The sequence below is a fragment of the Ascidia mentula genome, chromosome 8 (genome assembly GCF_947561715.1).
Source record: "Ascidia mentula chromosome 8, kaAscMent1.1, whole genome shotgun sequence".
Lineage (NCBI taxonomy): Eukaryota > Metazoa > Chordata > Ascidiacea > Phlebobranchia > Ascidiidae > Ascidia > Ascidia mentula.
The window spans coordinates 10,700,629-10,721,701 of record NC_138573.1 but is presented as its reverse complement, the minus strand read 5'-3'; the positions used below and the strand labels follow the sequence as shown (position 1 = coordinate 10,721,701).

Sequence of the window (21,073 nt, the reverse complement as noted above, 5' to 3'; positions counted from 1 at the left end):
CATACTTATCCATATGAAACTATTGCGAGGAGCAAGGCACGGGGTCGCGTTCCAGTGTTGGGAAAGAATCTAATACGGCAGTTTGGCACGCTTACATGGCGAATCCCAACTATTTCATGAAAGTTCTCAACTTCTTTTGAAATTGGACACTAAGCGTTTTAATAAGACTGGAGAAAGACTTGGTTTTGTTGAGGGTATGCTTGTTGACAAACAAAATGGCTAAAATTGTGTCGGCCGGACCTGAATTCGCTATAGGCCCACCGCGAAGCAGAATACTGAGTCGATGTTGTGGTGTCATTTGGCCTTCATTGAGACTCATTGCGCTGGCATCATCACGACAAAAGGCAGGACAGACGTGTACTCTGCAATGATGACAAGGTCAAGGAAAAGAAACTGTTAATTTTTAATGTTTTGAATGACTACATGGAGCACTGTGGCTTTATGAACACCGTAAAAATTCTGAGGATAAAGCCAAACAGGAGTGTCAATTTCGTAAAATCAAAGAGGACTGCAATGCACGTGTGAAAGAATGGCTGAAGTATTGTGCTTCAAAGAAAGTCAGCGTATTTATTGGTCAATGTCATCGCCGTGGTGTGCAAGTTAGAATTGCGTAGAATTCTTTAGTCAGTTGCAACCAGTTTCAAAGGAAAGAAGTTGGTGAGTCCATTGTTGCCACGTGGAGGGTTTGACCAAAGAATACTATAGCCTACAACCTCGTGTTGAACTTATCCGCGAGCTGTAAACTGTTTTTGTAGTTAAATGAAAATATCTGTTGTGAATTGCAGTAAATTGACTCAAGTTGGTAACTTGAGACCGCATATCAGTATTTCTATTAAAAAAGTTTCGCCCGCGGGGAATGCCCGTCCTCGATCATAGAGAAACTGAGTGATGTCACAAGGCAACCGGTGATGCATTGGGTTCAATTTTCGGGTTGAATGAGCAGGGAGTCACGTGCTGTTGCCAGCGTGTTTGGTGCAGTTTTAGCGCATTTTTGCCCTTCGCCAAAAAAATCACCAAAATGTTCAAGTGTTCATAGCTCAAAATTAATTCACAGAAGTATATACCTTAATTTGTGAATTTATGTTAGGCCCGCCTCTTGTCTACGCATTCAGGTCAAAATTAGTTGCAGGATAGTTGCTTGAAGCGAGGGGCATTTTGCCTCTGGTCGGACATTATTTTAGCTGAATAGGCTGCAAAAAATGTAAGTTGGTTTTGCGAAAAAATTAATCACAAAAACCTCATCCAATTTGCAATTTGCTATTGGATCCAACCCTTTTCTACGCAATGGCAAAAAAATTGTCACAGGAAAGTTGCTTTGGTTGCCCCCTGGGGCTGTTTTTGCTATCCTATAGGATAAAAGATCCTCCTGGAGGCTCCTCAGAACCTTGCTGTGTCTTGTCCGATGCAGCTGCAGTCAATTTTTTTTTCTTTAAATAGTACCAGTAGATGTTCATGGGTCACCGACCACAGGAATTGTTGTGGACAAAAAGCATCACTCGGTATAGGTATTAATATTGATGGCCTTCAAAACTTGAATTTGGGAATTTATTATTGATATGGGGCCTTGAATAGTGACTGAATAACGTGTATTTACCTGGTGCAACCAAATGCAGTTCGAAGACGATCTTTTGTGCATCTTGTATTTGTGAGTTAAATACCGTCTGTCATGTTACATGTGTGACTGTTCGCTAATGTGTGTTTGTTTTGTTTAGTGGACGTGTCACAGTTCGTTGACTGTGCCGCAGAATAAAGATATAAGATAGTGTTTTTTTCTGTCGCTGCGGTTAAACCCCCGTGACGAAGTAAGCTGGCTGTGGAGCCTGTTCAGTTAGCCGTGTTACAGAAGGTGTTTTCGATTCGGTGCAATTCAATCGCATTCGTTGCATACGGAAGAGCCACATATAGAGTGTTTGCTTGAAGTAAGCTGAAAGTAAGCTAGTATGAATCGTATACATTTCGGTTTGATGTCAAGGTGAAAGAAAGGCCAATCACTAGACGAGAGAGTTGGCATACTTCAAAGACATTAATATTTAAATAAGTGATATTCATTTGTTAAATTTGATTACCACATTCCAATATAAAGGTGTTTATGTGCTGTGTCGTGTGTATGAAGCGTCGCTACACAGTGAGAATTGAATTTGGCGGACAAATGCTAAACATATGTCGGTGAATTTTACAACCGGAAAACCGGTTACAACTAACAAACCCAGTGAAATTGCGATGGCGTTATTGTCGCACTCGCAATGCCACTGCGCTGTTCGGTCCTTTGAAGTAAGCGCGCCAACAACGTCGTCAAGTTAAGACGACGCTCCGATTGGTTGATAGTGGAATGAGGTCATAATTCAATAGTGAGCGAACAATAGGCATAGTTTTTGCGGGGTTTCAGCACAGCAGGTCTTCAAACCGTGTAGCGGGAGGGAAAAAGTAGCTGTCTCGTTAGTCTGGTGATGGATCGCATTCTTCTCAGTAGATTTGTTGAGAGATGAAATATAGTATTTGTGCCAATATAATGTTCTTAGTTGGATGGTCTATTTAGTAATATTTTAATATATTTGTAGATATGTAGCTCATATAGGATATTAACTAGTGATGCACCGAAACAGCATTTTTTTTATTCGGCAAAAGTTGCCGAAATAAATTCGGCCGAATAAACCGAAACTAATTTTGGTGTCCATCTCTTTAAAATCGCAATAAATTTAAACAAAACATGCTGAAATTGAACTGATCCTATCATACAGCCCTTCATTGGCATATTAAGAATGCTGTACCAACTTCTTGAAGTTAATTTCGATGACAATTACCAAATAAAACAAATTAGTACAGTTGAAACAATGATTCTAAACTTTGTGTATCAGTGTTGCATGCAGTAAAAAAGTTTCGGTTTCGGCCGAATTTTGCAAAAATATTCGGCCGGAACCGAATAATTACAAAAACCTTGGTTTCGGCCGAATAAATTCGGCAAACCGAACTTTCGGTGCATCCCTAATATTAACAATGGAAATACCGTGTATCGTGCTAATGTATGGTTAAATGTGAAAAAAGGTTATTGCCTCATCACCTGAAGGCCGCATCTCTCAATTAAATCCTAAAAATTGAGTTTTAGAAGTCATTTGTTATTGTGCACCTGGTTACAGTTTCTCTTGTTTGCCAAAAACAATTGCCGGGTCTGATGACTCATGAAGGGGGACTACTATTGCTGACCAAGATAAATGGCCCGTTAAAAAATATTATGTTTCAGTACAAGTTTTACTATGCAGTGGAAAACATTGGTACTCCAGTATTGCTTTTGCGGTTGCACAACGTATGTAACTGTGCGAATTCGGCACTTGTCCAATTTTCAGCATATGAATTTTCGATAAAAAATATTTTTTTTTATGCAAGTTTGACTGTGCAGTGGAAAACATTGGTACTGCAGTATTGCTTTTGCGGTTACACAACGTATGTAACTGTGCGATTTCAGCACTTGTCCATTTTGCAGTGTATGAATTTTCGGTAAAAAATATTTTGTTTCAGTACAAGTTTTACTATACATTGGAAAACACTGGTATTCCAGTATTGCTTTTGCGGTTGCACAACGTATGTAACTGTGCGATTTCAGCACTTGTCCATTTTGCAGTATGTGAATTTTCGATAAAAAATATTTTTTTCAGTAGAAGTTTTACTGTACAGTGGAAAACACTGGTACTCTAACATTGCTTTTGCGGTTGCACAACGTATGTAACTGTGCGATTTCAGCACTTGTCCATTTTGCAGTATACGAATTTTTGATAAAAAATATTTTGTTTCAGTACAAGTTTTACTATGCAGTGGAAAACATTTGTACTCCAGTATTGCTTTTGCGGTTGCACAACGTATGTAACTGTGCGATTTCAGCACTTGTCTATTTTGCAGTATATGAATTTTCGATAAAAAATATTTATTTTCAGTGCAAGTTTTACTATGCAGTGGAAAACATTGGTACTCCAGTATTGCTTTTGCGGTTGCACAACGTATGTAACTGTGCGATTTCAGCACTTGTCCATTTTGCAGTATTTGAATTTTCGATAAAAAATATTTTTTTTCAGTACAAGTTTTACTGTACAGTGAAAAACATTGGTACTCCAGTACTGCTTTTGCGGTTGCACAATGTATGTAACTGTGCGTGTAACACGGCCAGGTAACCTTGTCACAGGGGTTTGACCGTACCGTCAGGAAAGAACAATATTCTTTTATTCTGCGGCACAGGTAACAAACTGTGACACGTTCACTAAACAAACAAACACATATTAGCGAACAGTCAAACATGCAACATGACAGACAACATTTAACTCACCAATACAAGATGCACAAGGACCGACTTCGAATAGCATTCGGTTGCACCAGGTAAATATACGTTATTCAGTCACTATTTAAGTTATCAACTTTAGTCAATTCACTGCAATATACAACAGATATTTAACCACCAAAACAGTTTAATGCACGCACAGACAAGTTCAACACGTGGCAAACATTAAGACTGTTGGCACTAGCCTTGCATCATACAGTTGGTAGGGGCATTATGACGTTTCTATTGTTATGAAATTTCCTCACATGGAAAGTTACGCGCACAGAAATCTTACACTTCCCCCCCAAAATTGATAAGTCGCAGCGACGTTCAATTTTTTACAACACAATTTCGACGCGCGTTTGTATCAATCGTTTGTCAGTGTTTCTCAGCGACCATTGTCTCCGGGTTATCGTGTGGCAGGTGATCGTCTCCTCTCCCATCAACTGGTACGACCACACACAGCTTGACCGACCTGGACATTTCTCTTCTCATGATGCCACTTCTGGCGAGCGATGATTGTACGCAAGTATTCCCGAGACCATCGTCTCCAAAATTGATCTGCAATATATTGGACCTTGCGCCAACCCCGGCGCGTGTTGCAGTCACGATCACTTGTGACGGTTGGAGGCATCCCTCCGGACGGATTTATCCTTAGCAAGTGATTAGGTGTCAATGGTGACTCACCAACGTCATCAAGTGTGACCGGAGTCAGGGGTCGCGAGTTGATTGATTCCCCCTCAAGCAGAAACGTTTGCAGTTGATCATCGTTGAGGACTCGTTCGTTCGTCAGCAAGGAGAGGACGCGTCGAACAGACCGAATCATCCTTGCCCAGGTACCTCCCATGTGACTTGCACCAGGTGGGTTAAAGTGCCACTGAACTTCTTTCTTTTTGAAGAACTCTTCTATTTGGTTCTGGTTCCATTCACGTACGGCGTCACGAAGAACACGCGCAGCACCCACAAAATTCGTGCCGTTATCGTAATAAATTTGCAGCACTTCGCCGCGACGAGCAATAAATCTGCGTAAGGCATTTATAAAGGCATCGGTGCTTAGGTCATGTGCCACCTCGAGATGAATTGCTCTTGTAGTTAAGCATGTAAAGAGACAACCCCATCTCTTAACTTCGCAGCGCCTTTGCTTGACGACTAGAGGTCCGAAATAATCGACTACTTTAAATGCAAAGGGAAATTCATTCATTTGCAGGCGAACTGGCGGTAAATTGGACATAGTTTGCCCTTCAGGCTTTGCGTTACGACGCCGGCATACCAAACATGCGCGGAGAACACGTCCACCGCCACTGCACCTTTAACGATCCAATAGCGATGGTTCACCTGGGACAGAATGTGGTTCACGCCAGAATGTCCACACTCTGCATGGAAATGGGAAATTAGCAACTCAGTCACGTACGAGTTGTGAGGCAAAATGGCAGGATGTCGGGCCTCAAAAGGAATAGGCGCCTTTTCCAAACGACCGCCAACCCTAAGCATTCCATCAATCATCACAGGATCCATACGAAAACTGCCGATGACTTGCTTGGTTTCTTCAAGTTTCCATCTGGGGTAATTGCTATCATCCATTGTGAGAAATGACCTCGTTGCACATATTTCACCAACTCGGCTTCAGCCGTCTGCAGCTCATCAACTCTCAGGGCCGAGGAGCCAAATCTCGCGGTTCTCGCACTTCGCAGAATTGCCTTCAAACGCAAAAACCGAAGAAAAATTTCGTTATTAAAACATCTGTGGGAGGACATTTCTCTACCACAGTAAACACACCACAAGGATCAAATACATTAACCTCAACAGGATCTGTAGCAGCGTCACCAAACATATTTGGCCAGCAGTCGGGCGCCCTGTTGAGAAACGATGGTCCGTCAAGCCACAATTCACTCCTCACCAGGGCATCGGCTGGGACTCCCCTCGAAGCCAAATCATCAGGGTTTTCCGTCGTCGGAACATGTTTCCAGTTCTTCAAACAGGTATTCTTCTCGATCATTGCCAAACGACGAGAGACAAACAACGGAAATCTTCGTTTATCATTTTTAATGCTTTGCAGCACCATAGACGAATCCGTCCAAAATATAGAGGGACGCAGGTGCAAACACATTTCCTTTCTGACAATCTGTTCCACGTCCACAGCCAGAACAACAGACATCAATTCCAACCGTGGAATAGAATTTTCACCCTGGGGTGTTAGGCGACATTTACTCATAACCAAGGTACAGGTCACTTCGCTTTCTTTATTCGTTGATCGGAGGTAGCACACAGCTCCGTAGGCTTCTTTGGATGAGTCAGCAAACGCATGAAGTTGATTTCTTATCAGGCTGTGTAAGCAGACTAACCACTTCTCCCATTTTCGTCCTTAGTAGGCATCCCTTCGTCCCATTCAATTTCTTGCTTACACAAGCTTCTATAAATAAGCCGGGCTCGCAACACGACGGGGGTAACAAAACCCAATGGGTCGAATAGAGAATTCATAGTTGACAAGAGGCCTCGGCGAGTGCGCGGCTTCATTGGCAACGAAACGGCAAATAGAAATGCGCCTGTATGAACATTCCACTGTATACCGAGCACACGCTCTTGTATTTCAGCGTCCATCGGGCGCACCTGCAAAGCCATTGATAATTCATTTTCCGGTAAGCGATCAAGAATCTCCTTGCAGTTTGACAACCACTTGGTCAAGCGAAATCCACCCTTCTCAAGCAAGGAGCGCAGACCATCGACAAGCTGCAATCCAGTTTCAACGTCTGTCACCGATGTGAGGCAGTCATCGACGTAGAAATTACGTTCAACCGTAGAGGCAACAATGGGTTCTAATTCACTCCCAAAATCACCAGCGGTTTGACGTAAACAAAAGGTTGCGCAGCTTGGAGACGAAGTTGCCCCGAAGAGATGTACATTCATTCTGTGGGGCACAGGCTCACCTGACAGGTTCCCTCCAGGCCACCAAAGGAAACGCAAACTGTCACGATCACGAGGGGCAACTCTCACTTGGTAAAACATGGCCTCAATATCAGCTACCAAGGCAATTGGCGACTTGCGGAAGCGCAACAAGACGCCAAGTAGACTGTTGACAAGATCAGGACCTTGCATCAACGTTTGGTTCAAAGACAGTCCACGGTATTGAGCTGCGCAATCATACACAACACGCAACTTACCAGGTTTGTGAGAGTTCAAAACACCATAATGAGATATGTACCACGTCCGATGTTTGGTAATCAGTTCCTCCTCTGGTATTTCTTCGGCAAATCCTTTGTCAATTGTTGCTTGCATTTGCTCAGTGTACTTCTGATGCATTTTCTCGTCGTTGCTCAATCGACGTTTTAACGATTCCAATCTTTTGTTGGTCATCTTCAGATTGTTAGGCAAAACTTGGTGATCATGTCTCCACGGCAGTGGCAATTCATAATGTCCATCAATGTATTGGACGGAGTCCTTCATCAATTGGTACGTCCTCCGATCTTCCCTGGAGAAAGGACTTCCAAACAATTCGTCTTCTTCTTTGGGGATCAGGTCACTCTCGTCGCTTAGAAACATGGTATGGGCGGTATCCATGACGCAAGCAAAGTTGGCATCTGCAGCAGATTTGCGGACAGCCTCGAGAGATCGACCTAGCAAAGACCATCCAAGAGGCGTCTTCACGGCATCTGGGCATTCGTCGTTTCCAGGACGACTGCACTGTACGCGATGTGTCAGAGGTACATTAGCACCAATCAACAATGTGACAGTTCCACCAGCAATGGAAGACAGTTGTAGACTCCTAATTGATGGGTGTATCTTCCGAGTTTTCCAGGTGGGAGACTTGTTCGGTTTCACAGGTATTTGTTCAACAACTACTACTTCCGGCAAGTTTATTTGTTCACCTCCATCAAGTGGTTCGACTGACACGGAAATTGCGATTGTGTCCAGTTTTTGCGGTGTCGTCAGTGTGTTCAACAAAATTTGTTTGGGTCGTCCAGACGCACCTAATTTGTCTACCAACTTACGTTCACAAAATGTTGTGGTTGAACGAACCCCGAAAAGACACAGTGTGTCCCAAGAATCCTGAAGAATTAGTGATAGAAGATCCTAAACCAAATGAAATGAAGCTCAAGGAATTCGAACGTCCTAGTCGTCAAAAGGTACCACGTGATAACATTTACTCGCCACATAACGGACATACCTCTACGACACAGTTTAGAACTCATTATACGGAGGTTGGTGAACGTTTTCTTCCAAAACCACAAATAACAAAGTTTGATGGCGACCCTATGGACTATTGGTCATTTGCAAATCGGTACAAAATTCATATTGCTAGCAGATTAGACTGTGATGATTTAAGACTTACATACTTGCTGCAACATTGCACGCCGAGTGTCAATGAAAAGCTGAGGCACCATACGTCATCCTCAAACCCTGCAATCAGCTACGAACTTGCTTGGAAAGAATTGTACGAACGCTATGGTCAACCACATATCATCGCTCGTTGCTGCGAAAGGAAGTTGCAAGAAAGTCCGAAGATTGGACGAAACGACCCCGACGGTTTGGAAAAGTTGGCTGTCCTCCTTAAGAGATGCTGCGTATCATTGGAGGAAATCACTGGAATGTCTACCGTAGATTCCGTCGGTTTTATTGTTGCTATTGCTAGCAAGCTACCTGTGGAGATGCAATGTAAATGGGTTTCTGTATCTGTTGCATTGCAAAGGGAAACGGGTAGAGTCGCGCGTTTCGTGGATTTTGCAAATTTCGTTGTAAAGCAGAGTGAGGAAGCAAACTCGGTATATGGGAAAGGTCTCTTTCCTTCAGGCCCTGAATAGAATCAAGGTATCAAACGACAAAAGGCGGAGTCATACAACGCCATTTCTTCTACTGGTGCACAGAAATCGGTGCAGAACGAACAACAGTCTACACAACGAAAGAAACCGTGTCCTTGTTGTGCAAAGCCGCATGACCTCGTCGTCTGCTATGCGTTTAAACGGAAATCGCATCGTGAGCGACGACAATTTGTGCGAGCGAAAGGTTTGTGTTTCCGGTGTCTTGAAGTGGGCACATGGTTGTCGATTGTAGCAGTAAGACGGTTTGCGATGAGGAAGGTTGTGGAAGTGCATACCATCATGTGCTACTGCACAATCCGGCGAGACCTCGACCGACGGACGCATCTTCGGAGGACAAAAATGGAAATGACTCGGCGTCTTTGACGCAGGGTAGTTGCTTGAATACCGTGGTCTGTCATGGTAGCAACTCATTGTTCGCTTGGTTAGACATTGTTCCTGTTCGAGTCCGCGTCGGGGACAAGGAAATTGAAACATATGTTCTGCTGGACACTGGTTCGGACAAAACCTTCTGTGAGAAACGGCTGATCAACATGTTGGATGTTGAGGTAGAAGGCGAACCCGTTCGTATGCAGCTCGGTTCGATCAATGGTGCAAAGGAGCTGAACACCGCGAAAATCTCCATGCCAGTACTGCCCTTGATGGGAGGAGAGGAGTTCAATTTACCGGAAGTTACGTTACTTGACGAAATCCCTGTCCCGCCTGAGCATGTCCAAAAGTTTGGAACACCTGTTCGCCCCAAGCATCTGAAGGGAGTACATTTACCGCAAATCAAAGGTGGGTCTGTCACATTACTTATTGGTACAGACACTACTTAGTTCATCGATGTTTGGAGAGTCGGTTCTCTCCTGATCCGGAGTACCCGGACGCTGTCAAAACGCCTCTAGGTTGGTTGCTAAGAGGTTATGCTCCACAGAAAACCTCCAGGGGCTGCAGTTTTCTGTTACAAGGAATTGAACGTTTCAATTCCTTTGATAACATCGATGACGTCATCGTGACCGATGATGGTGAAACTTACCCCATGCGAAGTGGTGATTTGGTTGATGCCGAATCCTTCCTCCAGTGGCTCCGGAGCAACTGGGAAGCAATGGAGTTTGGATTGATGTTTTCAGCAGAAGACGTCATTGCATATGACATCATGGCCAAGCAAGTGGAACACAAAGATGGACATTACCAGTTACCGCTGTTGTGGCGAAATTCGGCAGATGTTCTTCCCAACACTTTGAAATTGGCACAGAAACGACTGTCTGGTCTTAGGAAGCGTTTGTCACGTGATGCAAGTTTAAGTCAAAAGTATGTTTAGTAGATGCAAATCCTTTTGGAAAAGGGTTATGCCGAACGGGTACCAGAAGAAGAAATTAGTACTGATGGTCGGAAGTGGTACCTTCCTCACCACCCCGTGGTAAACCCAAAGAAGCCGGATAACCTTCGAATCGTTTTTGACTGTGCCGCAAAGTGCGACGGTAACTCTATCAACGATCACTTAATGAAAGGACCAGACTTAATGAACTCATTAGTTGGAGTGCTTCTGAGATTCCGCAAAAAAGCCGTGGCTTTGGTTGCGGACATAGAAGCCATGTTCCATCAAGTACGCGTCACGCAGCAGGATCGTGACGCCTTCAGATTCTTGTGGTGGCCAGGAGGCGACACACTGAAGGATCCTGTGCCTCACCGAATGACTGTTCATTTATTTGGCGCGAAGTCGTCCCCAAGCTGCGCCACATTCTGCCTACGTGAAACCGCACGTGAATTTGGGAAGTTTTTTGATCCTCGTGTTGCCGAGGTTGTGAGAAAAAACTTTTATGTGGACGATTGTTTATTATCAATCCCCACAGAAACAATGGGAATTAAAATGGTGGAAAATTTGAGAAGTCTACTGTCCATGGGAGGTTTCAGGCTGACAAAATGGTTGTCATCGAGTGATGTTGTGATGACCTCTGTTCCTAACGGAGAAAGGTCCAAATTAATCCAGAACATTCCGCTTGGCGGAGAGGTACAGGAACGTGTTCTGGGAATCAGCTGGCGTCTGCCGGAGGACGAGTTTGGATTTAATGTCGTCCTGCCGGACAAACCGATTACGCGACGTGGAATGCTCTCCGTGACAAACTCCCTGTTTGACCCCCTTGGACTCGTTGCACCCGTGGTCCTAGAAGCCAGATTGATCTACAGGGACGTGTGTCAACAGAAGATTTGATGGGACGATGTCGTGCCGACCACGGATCAAGCCATGTGGCGAAAATGGCGAGAAAGCCTCTGTGACCTTTGTGAGGTAAGAATACCTCGTTTTTATCGAATGACCACCAATGCGTTGAAAGTACAGTTACATGTTTTTGCTGACGCTTCGTCAGAAGCACGAGGTTGTGCTTGTTACCTGAAGTCAGTAGATGACCGCTCGAACGCTACGTGCTCTCTGGTGATGGGCAAATCACTGCTTTCCGGTTCAGGAAGGCAAACCATACCACGACTGGAACTGGAGGCTGCTTTGGATGCAGTAAAAATGTCATGAACAGTGAAGGAGGAACTTGATTTAGAAGACTGTCCTTGTCTGTTTTGGACTGACTCATTCATCGTGCTGCAGAGTTTGCACGCCGACAGCAAGAACTTTCCTATATTTTCGCGAAATCGAATTACACAGATTTTGAATCACTTGTGTCTGTGATTGGATGCACGTACCAACGGACGAGAACCCGGCTGATGCAGCGTCTCACGGTGTTACTGCCAATGCACTGTGCAGTGGAATGTGGTTAACCGGACCTGAGTTCCTGCGAAAGACACCCGACCAGTGGCCAAATCGATTTACTAAGAAACCAACTACTGCTGAGGTCTACAAAAGCTTTGACTTGGAAAGAATCAAGGCCGATGTTTTCCTCACAACGCTCAAAGAAAAAGGTACTGATCGTTTGATTGTCTATTTTTCATCACTACATCGTTTGAAGTTGGCAACTGCATGGTTGCTCAGGTTTAAACGCTACTTGTACTGTAAACCTAAAAAGAAAGAGGTGACCGTGTCACACTCGCCTATATCCGTTGACGAATTAAAAATTGCTGAGTCAGAACTCGTCAAGTTTGTGCAGCGTCAGCACTTTGCTGATTGGCTTGCATCGCTACCCACGGGTAAACTGCTGCCAAAATCTGCGCTCTATAGGCTCGACCCTATATTGAAGGACGACATACTTCGTGTTGGCGGCAGACTCGACAACGCGACGTTGAGCTACGAAACAAGGCATTCGGCGATTCTGCCAAATGATTGTCGCCTAACGGAATTAATTGCCCAAGAAGTGCACGCCCAAGGTGCGGGGCATGCTGGTATCAACTACACATTGAGTTTGTTGTGCCAGCGTTACTGGATAGTGAACGCCCGAGCGACTGTTCGTCGGGTTATACGCAATTGCTTGTTTTGCCGACGAAGAAACGCCAAGCCAGGACAGCAGCTGATGGCTGACCTGCCTCCGTCCAGATTGCAGGTTGACGAACCACCATTCTCACACGTCGGTGTGGACTATTTCGGACCTTTGCTGATCAGACAACGCAGATGCGAAATAAAAAGGTACGGATGTCTGTTTACGTGTATGACGACACGTGCTGTTCATTTAGAAGTTGCTGCCGACCTAACTACAGACGCCTTTTTGAATGTCTTGAGGCGATTTCTTGCACGACGTGGTCCAATATCACACATTTACTCGGATAACGGAACCAATTTCGTCGGTGCTAACCGCGTTATGAAGGAAGACGTGAAAAAATGGAACCAAAATCAGATCTGTGTCTACTTGCGCCAGCGGAAGGTGAAGTGGTCGTTCAACCCACCAGGAGCAAGCCACATGGGTGGAGTGTGGGAACGGATGATCAGAACCGTCCGAAGAATTATGATGGCGATTTATCCTTAGGGAAAACTAGACGATGACGCCCTACACACGTTGCTGTTGGAGGTGGAGAACATCATAAATTCACGACCTCTAACTGAAGTTTCCCCGGAAGTTGGTGAAGACATGCCCTTGACGCCAAACCACTTATTAAGAATTAACCCATCGGTGGGATTGCCGCCGACGATGACCTACCCGAGCGATTGCTACGCCAGACGCCGATACCGCCTGGTTCAGCATGTTGCCGATGAGTTTTGGCAACGATGGCTGAGGGAGTACCCCCTGACAATCATCTCCAGACAAAAATGGCACACCCGGAGAAGTAATTTTTCCAAAGGTGATGCTGTGCTACTCGTCGATGATTCTGCTCCACGATGTCGATGGCCTCTTGGAAAATTCACCGAACTATTCCATGATAAACACCAAGTGGTGAGGAGCGTTGCAGTGAAGACGGCCGGCGGTTTCCTCAGGAGACCCATCACTAAGCTCTGCGTGGCGATCCCCGCGCAGGAGAATGAGACTGAGTTGTGAATCTTTGTGTCGATATACAATTGGTACAATGCCCAATTTTCGGGGGGAGGATGTAGATTCCCAAACCCAATTTCGTTAATTCTTTCACGTTATGTTTTCTATGTTTGGCACAACTCTCGTTATTATGTGACAAAGGCTGCGCAGTAGACGTGCGCGTGCAGACCGCATGGTTATGTTTTTCATTGCTAGTTGTGTATTGTGGTACATATAATAATACTGATTCTATTTGAATAAGGTTTTAGTTGCAAAACGCGAAATAGTTTGTTGACTGCTTTGCAACAATTGAAAAGTTTACTGGATTACTAATGCAACTGAAAGATGTGTTGTCACTACTGATAATTTACGGAATAAGATCGGTCGCAAAACAGTTCGGTAAGTGCGATTGAATTTGCCATAGTGTGAATTTGTCTATATATTGCATGTACAATTGTGTTTATTTAACTAGAAACCGTTACATTTCTGGCGCGTTGTTGTGCCGGTCGTTCCTGTATCGAATACAAGTGTCTGTTGTGTTTCGCGGGCTCGGCTACCTAGAAGATTGGATGGGACGCGTTTGGGCTAAAGGCCAAAAAACTGCTGTGTAACGTGTAGCGCCGCCGATCCGCAGAAAAAGCACGTTACAGTAGGTATCAAACTGTCGTACGAATAGCCAGTAATTTAGTGAATCACCATCAAATTTGGTTACTTCAGGACTCGGCAAGTTCACATGGTATGCGTCATGATACGTCTTTGGTAGTGGCGAGATGATTTGGGGACTAGGGCAACATTTATTTGCGTCTGCACAAGGAATTTCATCAAACGTACCAGTCCTATGCTTCTTGATGCGTGGTGCGGGCACGTTCACAGGCGCTTCCATGTGTTGCGCATTTGACCTAATTTGTGGACACGAGCCCCGTACAGCATTTGACGGCAATTGTGAGCTCGTATGTTGAAAAACATTTGACAGTAATTGTGGGCGAGGAATAGAAATTGAACTACCTTTTGTAACAGACGCCAGGCTTGAATTACCAGTAGACTCTTCCTCCCATGCCTCCATTTCAGCTTCAGCGAGTTGCATATCGTGGCGCCTTTGCGCAGCGTGCTTCTCCGCTGATGCGCCGGGCTTCATTCTCTGCCTCACGTCGAATTCGTTCTGCCTCAAGCTCGGCCGTACGACGTGCACGATCTGCTTCCAGCTCGGCCGTACGACGTAATCTATCTGCTTCTTCTGAGGCCCTTCGTACATTTTCGGCTTCTTGAGCACTTGCGAATTTCGCAAGCTTTAGTTTCACCTTACTGCGTCGAATTTCACTTCGTATAGAAGTCGAGGTTGAATTTCTACTCGAATGAACAGACAACGCGTCGACTGGTGACAATGGTAGGGGAACGGATCTAGGCTGCGGGTCATGCTGCTTCGATATCCACGTTGCGACCCTTTCATCGAATTCTTGTTTGTCTCGGCAATAATCTCCTTCACGCGAGATTATCTCAGATAGTTTATCCGACATATTTGAGTGAAGTTCAATTAGCTTATCAAAGTTTGCATTTACTTGGGGCAGGAACTCACGTAGCGCTGAAAGATCTTGCGGCTTTTTCATAAGACTCTCTGCGCAAGCGTAGCTATCTAAGCCTCTACTATTTCGTTTTCTTGATCTTCCGTCATACGGTTTACTTGAGATGCAATTTCACGGAAATGTCCGTGGTGACCAAATCAATCGTCGATCCTTCGCTTGTTGACGATTCCTAATTTGTTGACGATGTAACACGGCCAAGTAACCTTGTCACCGTCAGGAAAGAACAATATTCTTTTATTCTGCGGAAAACAAACACATATTAGCGAACAGTCAAACATGCAACATGACAGACAACATTTAACTCACCAATACAAGATGCACAAGGACCGACTTCGAATAGCAATCGGTTGCACCAGGTAAATATACGTTATTAAGTCACTATTTAAGTTATCAACTTTAGTCAATTCACTGCAATTCACAACAGATATTTAACCACCAAAACAGTTTAATGCACACGGACAAGTTCAACACGTGGCAAACATTAAGACTGCTGGCACTAACCTTGCATCATACAGTTGGTAGGGGCATTATGACGTTCCTATTGTTGTGAAATTTCCTCACATGGAAAGTTACGCGCACAGAAATCTTACAGTGCGATTTCAGCACTTGTCCATATTGCAGTATTTGAATTTTCGATAAAAAGTATTTTTTTTCAGTACAAGTTTTACTATACAGTGGAAAACACTGGTACTCCAGTATTGCTTTTGCGGTTGCACAACGTATGTAACTGTGCGATTTCAGCACTTGTCCGCTTTGCAGTATATGAATTTTCGACAGAAAATATTTTGTTTCAGTACAAGTTTTACTATGCAATGGAAGACACTGGTAAACCAGTATTGCTTTTGCGGTTGCACAACATATGTAACTGTGCGATTTCAGCACTTGTCCGCTTTGCAGTATATGAATTTTCGATAGAAAATATTTTGTTTCAGTACAAGTTTTACTATGCAGTGGAAAACATTGGTACTCCAGTATTGCTTTTGCGGTTGCACAATGTATGTAATTGTGCGATTTCAGCACTTGTCCATTTTGCAGTATTTGAATTTTCGATTAAAATATTTTGTTTCAGTACAAGTTTTGCTATACAGTGGAAAACATTGGTACTCCAGTATTGCTTTTGCGGTTGCACAACGTATGTAACTGTGCGATTTCAGCACTTGTCCATTTTGCAGTATATTTATTTTCGATAAAAAATATATTTTTTCAGTACAAGTTTTGCTGTACAGTGGAAAACACTGGTACTCCAGTATTGCTTTTGCGGTTGCACAACGTATGTAACTGTGCGATTTCAGCACTTGTCCATTTTGCAGCATACGAATTTTCGAAAAAAAATATTTTGTTTCAGTACAAGTTTTATTATGCATTGGAAAACACTGGTACTGCAGTATTGGATTTGCGGTTGCACAACGTATGTAACTGTGCGATTTCAGCACTAGTCCATTTTGCAGCATATGAATTTTCGATAAAAAATTTGTTTTTCAGTACAAGTTTTACTATGCAGTGGAAGACACTGGTAACCCAGTATTGCTTTTGCGGTTGCACAACGTATGTAACTGTGCGATTTCAGCACTTGTCCACTTTGCAGTTTTTGAATTTTCGATAGAAAATATTTTTTTTTAGTTCAAGTTTTACTATGCAGTGGAAAACATTGGTACTCCAGTATTGCTTTTGCGGTTGCACAATGTATGTAGATTCCCAAACCTAATTTCGTTTATTTTTCACGTTATGTTTTGTATGTTTGGCACAACTCTCGTTATTATGTGACAAAGGCTGCGCAGTAGACGTGCGCGTGCAGACCGCATGGTTATGTTTTTCATTGCTAGTTGTGTTGCCAGTTATTGTAGTACATATAATAATACTGATTCTATTTGAATAAGGTTTTAGTTGCAAAACGCGAAATAGTTTGTTGACTGCTTTGCAACAATTGAAAAGTTTACTGGATTACTAATGCAACTGAAAGATGTGTTGTCACTACTGATAATTTACGGAATAAGATCGGTCGCAAAACAGTTCGGTAAGTGCGATTGAATTTGCCATAGTGTGAATTTGTCTATATATTGAATGTACAATTGTGTTTCTTTAACTAGAAACCGTTCCATTTCTGGCGCGTTGTTGTGCCGGTCGTTCCCGTATCGAATACAAGTGTCTGTTGTGTTTCGCGGGCTCGGCTATCTAGAAGATTGGATGGGACGCGTTTGGGCTAAAGGCCAAAAAACTGCTGTAAGATCTTCTAGGAGCTCTACATACAGTATTAAGTTAAAGGAAAGTCGTGTGAAGCTAAACCTTGCTCGATTAGCACGCAAGCAAGATGAAGAAAGAAAAGAAGAAAGAAAATTGGAAGCTGAACGAGAACTAGCTAAACGAAAATTGGAAGCTGAAATCGCTGATCGCGAATCTCAACGGAAGTTAGAATTAGCAGAAGCCGAAGTGAACGCATGGGAAGTAGTTGGGAGTGTTTGTTCGTTAAATTACGAACCCCGAAAAGACACAGTGTGTGCAAAGAATCCTGAAGAATTAGTGATCGAAGATCCTAAACCAAATGAAATAAAGTTCAAGGAATTCGAACGTCCTAGTCGCCAAAAGGTACCACGTGATAATATTTACTCGCCACATAATGGACATGCCTCTACGACACAGTTTAGACCTCATTATACGGAGGTTGGTGAACGTTTTCTTCCAAAACCACAAATAACAAAGTTTGATGGCAACCCTATGGACTATTGGTCATTTGCAAATCGGTACAAAATTCATATTGCTAGCAGATTAGACTGTGATGATTTAAGACTTACATACTTGCTGCAACATTGCACGCCAAGTGTCAATGAAAAGCTGAGGCACCATACGTCATCCTCAAACTCTGCAATCAGCTACGAACTTGCTTGGAAAGAATTGTACGAACGCTATGGTCAACCACATATCATCGCTCGTTGCTGCGAAAGGAAGTTGCAAGAAAGTCCGAAGATTGGACGAAACGACCCCGACGGTTTGGAAAAGTTGGCCGTCCTCCTTAAGAGATGCTGCGTATCATTGGAGGAAATCACTGGAATGTCTACCGTAGATTCCTTCGGTTTTATTGTTGCTATTGCCAGCAAGCTACCTGTGGAGATGCAATGTAAATGGGTTTCTGTATCTGTTGCATTGCAAAGGGAAACGGGTAGAGTCGCGCGTTTCGTGGATTTTGCAAATTTCGTTGTAAAGCAGAGTGAGGAAGCAAACTCGGTATATGGGAAAGGTCTCTTTCCTTCAGGCCCTGAAAAGAATCAAGGTATCAAACGACAAAAGGCGGAGTCATACAACGCCATTTCTTCTACTGGTGCACAGAAATCGGTGCAGAATCGTCGTCTGCTATGCGTTTAAACGGAAATCGCATCGTGAGCGACGACAATTTGTGCGAGCGAAAGGTTTGTGTTTCCGGTGTCTTGAAGTGGGACACATGGTTGTCGATTGTAGCAGTAAGACGGTTTGCGATGAGGAAGGTTGTGGAAGTGCATACCATCATGTGCTACTGCACAATCCGGCGAGACCTCGACCGACGGACGCATCTTCGGAGGACAAAAATGGAAATGACTCGGCGTCTTTGACGCAGGGTAGTTGCTTGAATACCGTGGGCTGTCATGGTAGCAACTCATTGTCCGCTTGGTTAGACATTGTTCCTGTTCGAGTCCGCGTCGGGGACAAGGAAATTGAAACATATGCTCTGCTGGACACTGGTTCGGACAAAACCTTCTGTGACAAACGGCTGATCAACATGTTGGATGTTGAGGTAGAAGGCGAACCCGTTCGTATGCAGCTCGGTTCGATCAATGGTGCAAAGGAGCTGAACACCGTGAAAATCTCCATGCCAGTACTGCCCTTGATGGGAGGAGAGGAGTTCAATTTACCGGAAGTGACGTTACTTGACGAAATCCCTGTCCCGCCTGAGCATGTCCCAAAGTTTGGAACACCTGTTCGCCCCAAGCATCTGAAGGGAGTACATTTACCGCAAATCAAAGGTGGGTCTGTCACATTACTTATTGGTACAGACATCTACTTAGTTCATCGATGTTTGGAGAGTCGGTTCTCTCCTGATCCGGAGTACCCGGATGCTGTCAAAACGCCTCTAGGTTGGTTGCTAAGAGGTTATGCTCCACAGAAAACCTCCAGGGGCTGTAGTTTTCTGTTGCAAGGAATTGAACGATGACGTCATCGTGACCGATGATGGTGAAACTTACCCCATGCGAAGTGGTGATTAGGGGGATGCCGAATCCTTCCTCCAGTGACTCCGGAGCAACAGGGAAGCAATGGAGTTCGGATTGAAGTTTTCAGCAGAAGACGTCATTGCATATGACATCATGGCCAAGCAAGTGGAACACAAAGATGGACATTACCAGTTACCGCTGTTGTGGCGAAATTCGGCAGATGTTCTTCCCAACACTTTGAAATTGGCACAGAAACGACTGTCTGGTCTTAGGAAGCGTTTGTCACGTGATGCAAGTTTAAGTCAAAAGTATGTTCAGCAGATGCAAATCCTTTTGAAAAAGGGTTATGCCGAACGGGTACCAGAAGAAGAAATTAGTACTGATGGTCGGAAGTGGTACCTTCCTCACCACCCCGTGGTAAACCCAAAGAAGCCGGATAAGCTTCGAATCGTTTCTGACTGTGCCGCAAAGTGCGACGGTAACTCTATCAACGATCACTTGATGAAAGGACCAGACTTAATGAACTCGTTAGTTGGAGTGCTTCTGAGATTCCGCAAAGAAGCCGTGGCTTTGGTTGCGGACATAGACACCATGTTCCATCAAGTACGCGTCACGCAGCAGGATCGTGACGCCTTCAGATTCTTGTGGTGGCCAGGAGGCGACACACTGAAGGATCCTGTGCCTCACCGAATGACTGTTCATTTATTTGGCGCGAAGTCGTCCCCAAGCTGCGCCACATTCTGCCTACGTGAAACCGCACGTGAATTTGGGAAGTTTTTTGATCCTCGTGTTGCCGAGGTTGTGAGAAAAAATTTTATGTGGACGATTGTTTATTATCAATCCCCACAGAAACAATGGGAATTAAAATGGTGGAAAATTTGAGAAGTCTACTGTCCATGGGAAGTTTCAGGCTGACAAAATGGTTGTCATCGAGTGATGCTGTGATGAACTCTGTTCCTAACGGAGAAAGGTCCAAATTAATCCAGAACATTCCGCTTGGCGGAGAGGTACAGGAACGTGTTCTGGGAATCAGCTGGCGTCTGCCGGAGGACGAGTTTGGATTTAATGTCGTCCTGCCGGACAAACCGATTACGCGACGTGGAATGCTCTCCGTGACAAACTCCCTGTTTGACCCCCTTGGACTCGTTGCACCCGTGGTCCTAGAAGCCAGATTGATCTACAGGGACGTGTGTCAACAGAAGATTGGATGGGACGATGTCGTGCCGACCACGGATCAAGCCATGTGGCGAAAATGGCGAGAAAGCCTCTGTGACCTTTATGAGGTAAGAAAACCTCGTTTTTATCGAATGACCACCAATGCGTCCAAAGTACAGTTACATGTTTTTGCTGACGCTTCGTCAGAAGCACGAGGTTGTGCTTGTTACCTGAGGTCAGTGGATGACCGCTCGAACGTTACGTGCTCTCTGGTGATGGGCAAATCACTGCTTTTCGGTTCAGGGAGGCAAACCATACCACGACTGGAACTGGAGGCTGCTTTGGATGCAGTAAAAATGTCACGAACAATGAAGGAGGAACTTGGTTTAGAAGACTGTCCTTGTCTGTTTTGGACAGACTCATCCATCGTGCTGCAGAGTTTGCACGCCGACAGCAAGAACTTTCCTATATTTTCGCGAAATCGAATTACACAGATTTTGAATCACTCGTGTGTCCATGATTGGATGCACGTGTAGAAATGAGTGTTGTTTGATGTTTGAATTGCGTGTTCAACTGCGATATGCGTTTCCCTGACTCCTAACTCCTCTTCGTAACTAACCAAACTTGTGTTAGTTTGTTTTTGTTCACCAAAGACGAAAGATATATGTGCAGAATACAACTG

At 44.3% G+C, this 21,073-nt stretch overlaps 6 protein-coding genes across 6 annotated transcripts; 3 read left to right on the top strand and 3 right to left on the bottom strand.

Moving 5' to 3' along the window:
- Positions 1-4,745: 4,745 nt before the first annotated feature.
- LOC145911923 (uncharacterized) lies at positions 4,746-5,534 on the bottom strand. The gene has a single exon (XM_082999357.1). It carries the CDS (start codon positions 5,532-5,534, stop codon positions 4,746-4,748), a length of 789 nt encoding a protein of 262 aa, XP_082855483.1.
- A 271-nt stretch (positions 5,535-5,805) lies between these two features.
- LOC145911922 (uncharacterized) lies at positions 5,806-6,515 on the bottom strand. Its single transcript, XM_082999356.1, has 2 exons — positions 6,102-6,515; positions 5,806-6,000 (listed from the first exon to the last, which is right to left on the bottom strand). Exons 1-2 carry the CDS (start codon positions 6,513-6,515, stop codon positions 5,806-5,808), a joined length of 609 nt encoding a protein of 202 aa, XP_082855482.1.
- Positions 6,516-6,640: 125 nt separating this feature from the next.
- Positions 6,641-7,858, bottom strand: LOC145911921 (uncharacterized). Its single transcript, XM_082999355.1, has one exon. It carries the CDS (start codon positions 7,856-7,858, stop codon positions 6,641-6,643), a length of 1,218 nt encoding a protein of 405 aa, XP_082855481.1.
- Positions 7,859-10,420: 2,562 nt separating this feature from the next.
- LOC145911920 (uncharacterized) lies at positions 10,421-11,308 on the top strand. The gene has a single exon (XM_082999354.1). It carries the CDS (start codon positions 10,421-10,423, stop codon positions 11,306-11,308), a length of 888 nt encoding a protein of 295 aa, XP_082855480.1.
- A 469-nt stretch (positions 11,309-11,777) lies between these two features.
- On the top strand, positions 11,778-13,505 carry LOC145911919 (uncharacterized). The gene is made up of 2 exons (XM_082999353.1): positions 11,778-12,941; positions 12,999-13,505. Exons 1-2 carry the CDS (start codon positions 11,778-11,780, stop codon positions 13,503-13,505), a joined length of 1,671 nt encoding a protein of 556 aa, XP_082855479.1.
- Positions 13,506-20,132: 6,627 nt separating this feature from the next.
- LOC145911917 (uncharacterized) lies at positions 20,133-20,927 on the top strand. Its single transcript, XM_082999351.1, has one exon. It carries the CDS (start codon positions 20,133-20,135, stop codon positions 20,925-20,927), a length of 795 nt encoding a protein of 264 aa, XP_082855477.1.
- The last annotated feature ends 146 nt before the right edge of the window (positions 20,928-21,073 follow it).

Coding starts and splice junctions, on each gene's coding strand:
- LOC145911922 (XM_082999356.1), bottom strand. CDS start 6,515: ATGAGTAAATGTCGCCTAACACCCCAGGGTGAAAATTCTATTCCACGG. Junction 6,001..6,101: donor CTGCTACAGATCCTGTTGAG/GTTAATGTATTT, acceptor TTGCGTTTGAAG/GCAATTCTGCGAAGTGCGAG.
- LOC145911923 (XM_082999357.1), bottom strand. CDS start 5,534: ATGTCCAATTTACCGCCAGTTCGCCTGCAAATGAATGAATTTCCCTTT.
- LOC145911917 (XM_082999351.1), top strand. CDS start 20,133: ATGGGAAGTTTCAGGCTGACAAAATGGTTGTCATCGAGTGATGCTGTG.
- LOC145911920 (XM_082999354.1), top strand. CDS start 10,421: ATGCAAATCCTTTTGGAAAAGGGTTATGCCGAACGGGTACCAGAAGAA.
- LOC145911921 (XM_082999355.1), bottom strand. CDS start 7,858: ATGGATACCGCCCATACCATGTTTCTAAGCGACGAGAGTGACCTGATC.
- LOC145911919 (XM_082999353.1), top strand. CDS start 11,778: ATGCACGTACCAACGGACGAGAACCCGGCTGATGCAGCGTCTCACGGT. Junction 12,942..12,998: donor GAGCAAGCCACATGGGTGGA/GTGTGGGAACGG, acceptor ATTTATCCTTAG/GGAAAACTAGACGATGACGC.